Raw genomic sequence first — 12,398 nt, 5'->3', positions numbered from 1 at the left:
AAGCAATATTGCGCCGTATCGTTGCGCTCTGTAATGTAGTATATGTAAGCCGAGTTTGCCTTGCGCTTGTTCAAAACTTGCATCTTTTTATCTCTATGTACCATTATATGTAATTTCGCTCAGGTGTTATTTTGTTACATTTATTTTTATTTTTATGCATTTCTACTACTGTTGTCTGTTCATTTTTCAATAAATAAAACAAGTATGGACGTGCTGAAAACGGTCGGTGCTTTATAGTATGGATATGAGTTGTCTTTTACGTACAGTGCTGTGCCGGGCTATTGGCGCGCAGTTTTGGATAATATAAACGGACCTTAACAGGTCGACACCTTAGAAGAGTAATACAATTTTTATCAATAAAAGTATATAATGCTTTGAACAAAGTGTCACAGGCTTAAATCCCACTGGTTTCTGCTGGCCAGACCTTGGATTCGTGACTCCAAGTTGATAGTTTCCAATGAGAGTTCGCCGATTTATCTGGTTTCTATTGAAATGGTTCCAATAAATTGGCAACCTTACCGATTTTCTTGCAAATCTCTTCTAGTCAAGTTTTCAGCAATCTCGAATTTTGCCGAATTATATAAAATGCTGAAAATTTATAAATTTGACCATAGATGTCGCTGTGAGTTTTAATTGATATGTAATTACTTTGTAGTGTATAATAATTTTGCGTAGGTGTGGGTTCAGGATCCAAATGAAAGGCCAAAGTCGCTTCACAGCGTTAATTCAACGATACGAGAGGTCCACACGAACCCACCACTCATTCCAGAATAATATGATCAACTGTGAATACCTCCTTATAAAGGAAAAGTTACCCAGCATAGTATCCTCGATCTGTTAGCATGTCTATTGCCTAGGCTCGTAGGTCTACCCGAACTCGCCCCGTTATGTGAGAACCCCAGCGTAATCTTTGTTCGGGCACTTACTCAGTCCCGGTAGCCTAATCCGGGGTCTCAATTCTTCAACCACAAATGCACAGACAGTGGATGCTCTCACTCATGTTCCCTTGTTACAACACTAGTAATACTTGTATCAAATGTACAATGTTTATGGCCAGGAAGACGCATAGCGGTTACATATTGGGCTTTTCTGGTAAAAAATTAAAAATAAAATAATATTATAATATTCAAGCATGATAAATAATTTGACTGATGTAAGTCGAAATAAAAATCGGAAAAGTTAATACAAAAAAAAATGCCTTTCCATCACGTTCATCAATTTTTTCAACCGCTTATATTAAATAATAATATACATATGTATGTACATCCATCAAATAAAATAATAATAATAATAAAAATACATTTTAGAGGTGAAACGTAAAAAAGTAACACTCTCACGCAAAATTCAAGGTTAAACATAAACGTCGAGACCAGTAGGTAATAAAAAATATATATAAAATATATTCTCTCATACTGGCAAATGGAAAAGTCCATAAAAAACCAAAAATAATACACCTTTTGCGCCAATTGACGTCATCGTTATATATATTTTTTTACTATCCCCACACACACATTTGAATATTTTATAAAATTTTAAAACACTCCTAAGGGCACGCGTATATTATAATATTACATTGCGAGCGAGCAATCTAGGAAATTGTGGTCATTTCGACCGCAAGACATAAAAGCTCGCGCCGAAACTTGCATTATTCCCGACCGAAAAAAATGATGTCGGCTTGCTCGTTTTTCCCTTTTTTCCGGGATAATAAAACAGGAGATACTCGGTGCGGTCGTCTGCGGGTCGCTTTACATTTTTCATCGTGACCGAAATGACGAACGTGTGTGACGCGCAAAAGCTCTCTGTAACTGACGGGTGAGCTTTCGGCACGTTTTCCCCGACAGAACGAAAGGTATTATTATTTCATGGGTTCGAGTGCGAAAAAGTGGACCGAGTCCCGATTTAACGTTCGCCCTGTTTTAATTGCTTGCGTGAATTTTTCAAAGCCGGATCAATTTAAAACGTTTGCGTAAATGCGGCAACAGATGCCAAATTGGTAATGAAAATGTTATATGACTTATTTATGCTACTATTTTTTAGGATTATGAAATGTACGATGTATCATTATTATTATCTTTTTACATACCTCTTATGGTGCGTACGCACCAAGCCAACGAACGGCCCACAGGCCGACTTTTAAAACCAGTAGCGTACAAAATATCGAAATAAAAATTAAATTTAAAAATTGAAATTAAATATCAAAATTAAAACTATTATTATTATATTAAAATTAAATTCAAGTATCAAAATAAAATTATAATCATTATATTAAAATTAAAATTAAATATTGAAAGTTAAAACAGAACATGCACAATTTAAATAAATTTTCGAGATTGACCTAAAATTAGATCATCAACAATCACATACAGGTAATCCTCGACTTTTGTTTGTCGAAGATGTTTTGACTTACGAAGATACGCACTAAGATCGAAAAAAAATCAAAGAATTATTATTTTTACTTCAGAATTATTAATGCGCAGTTACTGAGAATATATCATGTATTAGTATGGGTGATCCAACGATGGAAGCTAACCCGGGGTGTTGTCGGTCACATCAAACGGATTTTTTTATTCTTCAATTGTTTCTCTCGTCGAAATAAATCAAGTAATTAAATCATTTCAGAGGTAAAATTTATCGGATAATGTGTGATTATTAATTTTATTTCGACGAAAGAAAAAAAACCCTTTGACAAATCACCGACATCCGACACCGCGTTTTTTTATGAATTGTTTTTTTTTATCGATCATCCACGTGGAAATACAGTAACATCTCGTGACGACTATAACAATATTTTTTTTCGCTCGTAAGCAGAGAAATTATTTATTTATTTATTTATTTATTTATTTATTTAATAGTTTTGGACCATTGTGGCATTACAGGAAGAACCTAATGCGCCACAATGGCCTACATTTGAAAAATATATAAAAACATGATATAAAAACAAGTAAACTGTAAATAAAGGAAAAAAGCAAAAGCAGAAAACATGGTAAAATAAAATTACAAAAAAAGTAACAAAAGGAAAATAATACATCATTCAGAGAGAAAAAAAAAAATAACAAAAGTGTAAAAATTAAAAATAAAATCCATAAATCCCATTCTTTGTTTACACTGATCAAAATTAAAATAGTATATAAAAATGTACAAAAGAGAAAGAAAAAATAAAATAAAATAAAACAAAATATGAATAAAAAATAAAATCACAGCGAGGCCCAAATGGAAGAGAGTAGATTAAGATTCCACTCATTCATCACATTCAAATTAAGAAAGTAATGATGAGCGCAGGTTACCAGATAAATATGTTAAGATAATATCCGACAATCTACGCTCCCCAAGGTGGAAAATATCACATTCAGGGACAGCAGCAACGATTTCATTGAGAAGTCGAATAGCTCTTGGAATAGGAGCCATTCGAAAAAGAACTGTGCGAGCAGCAGGTACAACCATTAAATGATGATGTCTACCACGCACATAATTATTAGGGACATAAAGTCCCAACTGTTCCAGCAACAACGGGCATGACGTATTACCACGCAATAGCTGGAGAACGAAACGAATTAACGAGAAGTTTCTCCGAAGTTCAAGGGAATTATACCCAAGCATGCCCAAAAGGAAAGGAGTAGGATAGAGATATGGGTAGTACCCATACTCTTTCTTATAAAGAAAACGAAGAAATGCTTTTTGCACTTTTTCTATAATAAGAGAGTAGTTTGCTTCGTGCGGATTCCACACAATTGCATTATACTCTAGCTTACTTCTAACAAGCGAGTTGAAAAGCAAGCGAGAAGACAAGGGGTTGGAGAATAATCTAGCATATCTCAAGACAAATCCAAGTCGACGAAAGGAAACGTCAGCGATTGTCTTGATGTGGTTGTGAAAGGTGAATTGAGGATCAAAAGTGATACCCAAGTCGACCATTGATTCCACGCGCTTCAACAATACGGATCCAATGGAATATCCGTGACAATAGAGCGAATTCGCACGTCCATAACTCATAATAGCACATTTACTAGTATTCAGTTCAAGCCCTAAACTGGAACTGAACTCTAAAACAGCGTTAATATCAGCTTGAAGGAGAGAGGCTTGCCTCTCATCCTTAACAGCAAAGAATAGTTTAACGTCGTCAGCAAACAAGAGACATGAAGCATTGCGTAGTACTTTTGGGAGGTTATTAATGACTATTGTAAATAGTAAAGGGCCTAAGGTGGACCCCTGAGTTACACCAGATCGCGTAAAAAATGAAGGAGATTCATAAATACCATATCTAACAAATTGCTTCCTATCACTAAGATAAGAAGCAAAGAGTTTAAGAAGACGTGGAGAAAAGCCCACTTCAGCTAATCTGATCATAAGAGCGTCATTGTTGACAAGATCAAATGCTTTTCGAAAGTCAAAGTAGGCTACATCAACTTGTTGTCCACGGTCAACTTTAGACATGGTATAATATGAAAAGCAGGCAAGATTAGTGGTAGTGGAACGACATGGTGAAAAACCATGCTGCTCATCACACAACAATCTTTTGAACTGCAAAAGAATCAAACGGTGAAGGATATTATCGAAAATTTTGGGAATAGCCGAGATGATAGCAATAGGTCTGTAATTTTCAACCTCATTTTTAGAGCCACTTTTATGAATGGGAATGACTCTAGATAATTTCCATTTTTCAGGATAATTACCAGAATCCAGAATAAGGTTAAAAATAAACTGAAGAGGCTCTAAGAGCGAATTACAGCATGCCTTTAATACGTCAGGGGGCACACCGTCAGGCCCAACAGACCCTTTCAGCTTCAAATTATAATATTTCTCTGGTTTTAAATGCGTATCGTCGTAATTCAAAACATCAACGATGATCTAATTTTAGCTCAATCTCGCTCTTTAGCTTGATTTTGATATTTAATTTCAATTTTAAAATTTAATTTTTATTTCGATATTTTGTACGCTACTGCTGGTTAAAAAGTTGGCCCAAAATCGTCGTTGGTTTAGTCCGTAAGCACCATCATACAGTTCACATGGTTTTCGTTTAAGAAGTTATTTTTTATATCTCTTATCTCTTATCCGATCGTTTTCATACTTTGCCATATTGCTCATTTTGGTCATCAATATACGTTAATGTATCGTCTGCCATTACGTTGGAGATAAAATATCGTATACAACGGGTTTCAAATTTCGAGCTCGTCGAGTTGCCTGACGTCTACAAAGCCGACGTCAACAGCGTTTTACTGTCTTCTAACCTGTTCACCATGAAATGGCCATATCAGATTTTAATTGTTTAAACGCCTATAATTCACTCTATATTTTATAAAATTTGCTCTATAGGTTCTCGTTATGTTTATGTTTATATAAATTTAAAATTTGGCGTCTAGCTTCGTATAATGTAATGCACGATATATATTGATTTTTGGCCAAATATGTCAGATCTGACATTTCACTGCTAAAAGTATATCTCTTCACTGAGTTTTATCTGCGAGATAAGTATTCAATAAGAAGTTATGTTGTATCTAATTGTTAATATGATTTAGAATTAGTTTTCCACCAACTAAAAAGCAAGGCCACATTTTTATAGTGTGGTTCCAGCAAACAGTGATAGTTTTATTTTTAGTTATCAGCTGATTTAATTTATTTATATATTATATGTACATACATGCATGGATATTTTCGTTTAAAACTAGCTGAACCTGGCATGCGTAGCAATACCAGAATAAGGCATGCAATTCCCGTTCCCGTTGCTTTCCCGTTTCAAGTGATGGTTGGAGCTCAACAAACGTCTCTTCAAAGCCGTGTCGTCATAAACCGACTGGTAACGTGGTTACCAACGAACACGTTTCCTTGAATACACAATGGCGCTTGAAACTTTCGCGTCGGTAAAATCGTAATTACAAATATTATTATTAAGAGATTTTTTCCCGGTTTTTTTTCACAGTAAGCTTCCCGGACATGCATACAACCAATCCTGAAAGTTCCACCGTAATCGGTTGAGTGGTTTAGGAGCCTATACGAGACAGACAGACAATCAAAAAAACATTCGATCTTATATACATACATACATATATAGAATAATTTATAAATGTTTTTTTTTAATTATTTAAATCTACAGCTCTCAGTTTTAGTACGACTTAATTTCATGCACGGACTTTTGGTCGAATGGACACTTGGCCGACAGATTTTGGCTAAACGGACACTTAGCCGAACTGATATTAGGCCGACTGTGTATCGAAATTACTCAAAACACAGACAATATTCATAAATCAACTCGACGTCATTAACATTTGATATTGTTAATAAGTTTAATCAATTAAAATTTCATTCGGTCAAATTTCCGTCGGCCTAATGCCCGTTTGGCCTAATGTTCGTTCGGCCAAGTGTACGTTCGGCCAAAAGTTCATCGTCCAAATTCACTGACATTGAGAAGTGAATTTCTAATTCTATAGTTATATCCGTACTCAGCAAAATTATCACTCACTAATGATAATTTTGCTGACAATAACAGTTTCACTGAAACGTATACAATATGTATTATGTAGTAGAATAATTTGAAATAATATTGAAGATATTTTATAAATAAAATAAACTTTCCTTTATTATTTTACATACAGTTTATAAATAAAAGGAATAAAAGAAATAAACTTTCCTTTATTATTTTACATACAGCTTATAAATAAAACTTAAAAAAAATCTTTTTAATATTATATTATACATAGGAAAGCAATAATTCAGACATTTGGTAAAAAAAATGTCTAAAAAGCTTCAAATTCATGTTCAGCTTAAATTTTTTGTATGTTTGCTGAAGACCATAAAAAAAACGTAAAACGTACTCAAAACACCATGAAATATCTAGAATAAGATCATTCATTTGGGCTTTTTATATTTTATATTAATTTTTTTTCCCGTTTTTCACTTATAATTATAAAGTCTGCCATAATTCACAAACAATATTTTTCAATTAAAATTTAGCAAAGCATCAAACCAAAACGAACCAGACGATAATAATCACATTTTTCAGACGCTTCAGACGCCGATCCGTCTAACGCAATTAAATCCACAACAAACGTACAAACTTTTTGAAACGACCAAAAAATAATAATAAAAAAAGCAAAAACGACAACGAAACTTACACGTAGTAGAGAAGAAGAGTGTAGGAACAACAAGTTACAAAGAAGACGTTTTAATGAGAGTCGCGGTTTCACGATATAAAGTAAATGGTGACATTAATGAGTGTGCATCCGGGCAGGGTTTCGTTCATTAGCGCCCAGGTGAAGGAGGGTGAATAACATTACCCGTAGAAGTGAAGCAGGCGAGAACAAGAGCATAAATTAGCGGCAGCTGAACGTGGTGTCAAGCTGAGGAAAGACCTTTAGAATGGTGTCTGGAAGCCTTCACTAAGGTGGTTGGTAATTCGTGAATATTCAGCTGAAATGCGACTTACCCGAGCGTGTTCGCGATATTTTAACCTGGCAAAGGGAGACTCACCTGAAACAAGACGGAAAGACATGATAAATATACAGGGTAGGGTGGATGAAATATGACTCCAATTATATCACTGCACCATAATATAACATACATATGTATGTATGTATGTAAGTTGCACTCGTTTCATGAAATTATCTGATCAATACCTTATGAATATTGAAATGGACCGTGCAAGTCCGTTGCAACATTCATAAGGAATTGATTTGCCCCTTCCATGAACTGATTATAGCATTTGGGCAGACTTGCATTAATTTTCCCCTCCATTTAGTGTAATGATCTATAAGGTGCAATGCTCACGCACAGTCAGGCAGACACGTGGGGGTGGTCAACAGAGACACTCCTCTTAGGCGAACTGCTCACATCACGGAGCAGTTCGGAAGCATAAACACGTGAAAGTAGTCACTCGAGACTCACTTATACACACAACAGAAAGTGTAATTTTAAATTACAAATTTTATTTATTTATTTTTTTATTTTTATTTATTTTACACCAAGAAGGCCTAACAGGTAAACCCAATGCACCTTCCTGGCCAAAGACAATTATATAAACATATATGTACACCATCCATATATACACAAATTCTTACACGTATACACAAATACACATACATACATTCATAAATATAAAAATACACATATAAACATATACATACATACACACCTACACGAATACAATAACAAAAGAAAAAAACTTCTATATATATATTATATATATATATATATATATATATATATATATATATATATATATATTCACATATACATACATACACATATACATATACATATACACATACACATACATTACATACATCCATAAACATACAAACATTATACATGCATATACACATAAACACATAAATAAACATAAATAAAGATAAATTACTCATATATATATATATATATATATATATATATATATATATATATATATATATATATATATATATATGAGTAATTTATCTTTATATATATATATATATATCAGTGGCGTGCGGTCCATGGATGCGGTGGATGCGGCGCATCCCCTATAACTTTAAAAAGCCAAGAGTATTTTTAATAAATATTTGAATTTCGCTTCGATGTATTCTTAGTGATGTACGTGATTATGATGTAGTATATGAGTATATATATATATATTTCACATATCACGTGTTTTTTGTTACATGATGCATTATATAGGATCTTTTGATAATTTTTATTAAGGATTCGCATAGGCCGCATTCGCATAGGCCGGCCACAGGCGAGTGACGCTGGCGAGTAGACGCTGAGTGAAGTGCGCGCGCGTCATGGATTCGGAGTCGCGACCGATCCCATTTGCGCATGCGCACTATGAGGCTGTCTTATTCGCGCGGACGCGTTGACACTTGTTTAACCTCTACGGTGGATTCGGTTTCTCTGTTTGCTTATCTATTGAGTTTCACTTGGAAGCCGCTGTTGATCGATATTTCCGCACGCTACGCCCCAAGTTATTTATCAAAAAGCTAGCCGATTCATTTCTTTAGACGAAGTTAATCATTTATACTGTAAGTTGGTTATTTTTTACTTTTGAATTAAGTTTTCATTTTAATTAGTTTCGTCTAACTTTATTTTTAGTTTACTGTTCCACTACTTACGAGTTTTCATTATTGCCTTTAATATGGATATCGAAAATAACAATGAGAGTGGACTTGTCGTCGAGATCAATAATAATTGCAATTGTTTAATTGAAAATGTGCTGAAAAGAAGATTTGCTTCTCTCCCATTTAATGAAAAGGAGATTATTGTTAAGAGCCCCAAACCCACACCAATATTAAATATTCAGTCTAAAACAAAAACATTTAAAAGGTATTTTAACACAGAAACATACGAAAAAATTTCATGGATTTGTGGATGTGCTCACTTAACGAAATTATTCTGTTGGCCATGTATTTTATTTTCTCAAGAAGTGAATGTCTGGAGTAAATTTGGATTTTCTGACCTAAACAATTTAAGTAAATCGCGCAAGAGACATGAATGTTCTCAAGCTCACATATGTTCTGCTGCTCAATTTAAAAAATTTGGAAAGGGACCTCGTATAGAAAATTTTTTAAGTGCTCAATTTAAAGCAAATATTGAAATGCACAACAAAGAAGTTACTGCAAATAGATACATTTTGTCGAAATTAATAAGCGCGATCTGTTTTTTAGCAAAACAAGAACAACCTTTACGAGGACATTTTGAACACCAGGAATCGGAAAATAGAGGGAATTATATTGAGTTGCTGTATCTGTTGAGTGAATCAGACATAAAATTGAAAACTCATTTAGATAACTCTACGGTGTTTACTGGACTATCGAACCATATACAAAATGACTTGGTATCCGCAATATCAAAAGTCTTGCTAGATGAGATTAAAACTGAAATACGTGCATCAAAATTTGTTTCCATAATTGTGGACGAATCTACAGATATCAGTCGCAAAGCTCAGCTATCTACTATTTTTAGATATGTAGATGAAAACAATGAAATTCAGGAGAGATTTGTTGGATTTGTCGATGTTAGTCCCAATAGAACAGCTAATGCTCTTTTTCAGCACATACGTGAGACCTTGGAAGAATTTGGTTGTTTGGACAAATTAATTGCACAAACGTACGATGGAGCGGCTGTAATGTCCGGGGAGCATAATGGAGTGCAACGAAAAATTCGAGATATTTGTCCTAATTCTTTATTTGTCCATTGTTACGCTCACAGATTGAATTTAGTTTTGTCGCAATCTGTTAAACATATATCCGGATGCAAACGTTTTTTCAGCCGTATGTTGTCATTTTCAACTTTTTTTTGTAAGTCTTCAAGAAGAATTTCCCTTCTCGATTGTCAAATAAAAAAACGATTTCCCACTGCTGCCCCTACACGATGGAACTACAATAGCAAAATTTTAAATATGATATTAGAATATCAAACAGAATTAATGGAAATATTTAATCAAATAATTAATGATGAAGACGAATGGGATACTGATGCTGTCATAAATGCTGAAGTCCTTCATCGTTATTTAAAAGAGTTTGAATTCAATTTCAATTTGCATTTATTTTCTGCAATATTTAATTCGGCAGATTTTTTATTTGAAATTTTACAAAAAAAAACCTTTGACATATCGTATTGCGTAAGTGAAATTAAAAAATTTGTAAAATATTTAGATAACAAAAAAGACGATTTTGATTCATTGTGGAACAAAGTAATAACTAAAAATTTTAATAGAAAAAGAAAATATGCTGAATGTGAAGAAGATGTGAAAACAACGTATAAACTTCACTATTCTGAAATTTTAGAAACTCTTTCAGTAAATACAACCAATCGATTTCGAGATATCGAAAATTTAAAATTTCTCGAATTTTTTAACGTCAAAAAATTTAAAGAATATGAAAATAATTTTCCAGATTTCCTATTTAAATCACTCCACCTAACTTATGGAAAATACTTTGATTTTATGAAATTAAAAAGCGAATTAATTTACATGTACTCAACGCAAGATTTTCATTTGAAATCTATAAATGACGTAAAGGAATTAATTGTGAAAGATGATCTAATAGACGTTTTGGAACAAGTATTTAGTTTAATACAATTAATTTGTACGATACCTTCCACGAGCGCATCGGCTGAACGATCATTTTCGACTATGAAAAGAATTAAAACGTTCACCAGAAGTAGTCAAAGTGAAGAAAGACTCTCTGGTCTTGCTTTAATTGCAATCGAAAAGAAAATAATGTCAAATTTAAAAAACAATAAAAAATTCTATGATGCGGTTATCGATGAATTTTGTAAAAAGGAACGAAGAATAAAATTAAATTTTAAAAAATAAATTGGTCGGTTTTTTTTTTCAAACAAGGGACAGCATCCCTTGTTTGAAAAGTCACCGCCCGCCACTGATATATATATATATATATATATATATATATATATATATATATATATATATATATATATATATATATATATATATATAAATAAAAAATAGCATACATATATAAATAAAGATAAAACCAACATACATACACATTATGCTAAATAAGAACATTACAAAATGAAAACAATATGTGCAAATATGTATGTAGCTAGAAGTCATTTAAAATATGCTGCCTGACAGAATTGTATGATGAAGTAAAAACATCAAGGCTCCCAGAAAGCAGGTTAAATAGTCGAATGGCTCTTGAAAGGGGTGAGTCATCAAGCACATCAGTTCTGGCCCGAATAGGCAGGAATAGAGTTCTGGAGCGAGATTATCTCAGTTTCTCAGGTACTCTAAGTTTAAGATTACACAGAACTTCAGGAAGATGACATTCACCCCTTAGAATTTTTAGAAAAAGCTTACCAAGATGATTGTTTCTACGTGAAGCTAAGGAGTCAAAGCCCAAGGAGCCCATGACAAACTTACTGGGAAATAAGTAGGGATAGCGCCCAAATAAATGTAAGACAAAGACAGGAGCAAGCATTTCATTTTATCATTCTGGATCCCGAACACAATCCTGATACAAGCCCGAACAGCATTAATATAGTATCGTTAATGATTATTTTAACCTATTTGGTATTATCAATTCAGCAGAAAGCTCTTGTATTATTTTTCAACATTCATAATTTTGATCTAGGAATCCTTTTAGAAACTGAAACAACGTTTTTTCTATAAGGAAAATGTCATAAATATATGTATGTATTTATTAGAATCTTGCATAAATTTGTGCCTATTTATCGCTAAAAACATTTCATTACATGGTTATGTAATGAAAATCGGGCAAAAACTTATGAATCAAATTTCAATTTTCAATGAAACAAAAGGAAAATTTCCAATTCATATTTAAATTTTGATCTACAACCAGCAGCATAGATCAGTTATTAGTGTGTAATGCTTTCAACTGAGTGGTCACGAGTACATATGTATATGTATGTATAAAATAAAAATATAAATGTTTCGATCAGATTAC

At 33.2% G+C, this 12,398-nt stretch overlaps 2 protein-coding genes across 2 annotated transcripts in view; one reads left to right on the top strand and one right to left on the bottom strand.

Moving 5' to 3' along the window:
- LOC143917857 (uncharacterized) overlaps positions 1 to 12,398 on the bottom strand; it is a 372,933-nt gene that overhangs the window by 161,563 nt on the left and 198,972 nt on the right. The window lies entirely within an intron of this gene.
- LOC143918230 (zinc finger MYM-type protein 1-like) lies at positions 8,698 to 11,281 on the top strand. The gene is made up of 2 exons (XM_077440006.1): positions 8,698 to 8,987; positions 9,058 to 11,281. The coding sequence occupies exon 2, from the start codon at positions 9,101 to 9,103 to the stop codon at positions 11,279 to 11,281; it is 2,181 nt and encodes a 726-aa protein (XP_077296132.1). The 5' UTR covers positions 8,698 to 8,987; positions 9,058 to 9,100.

This window comes from Arctopsyche grandis, chromosome 10 (assembly GCF_051622035.1).
Source record: "Arctopsyche grandis isolate Sample6627 chromosome 10, ASM5162203v2, whole genome shotgun sequence".
NCBI classification, from domain to species: domain Eukaryota; kingdom Metazoa; phylum Arthropoda; class Insecta; order Trichoptera; family Hydropsychidae; genus Arctopsyche; species Arctopsyche grandis.
This window is presented reverse-complemented; position numbering and strand designations above follow the sequence as displayed.

What these genes read in the sequence shown, in the direction of transcription:
- LOC143918230 (XM_077440006.1), top strand. Translation starts at nt 9,101, where the DNA reads ATGGATATCGAAAATAACAATGAGAGTGGACTTGTCGTCGAGATCAAT.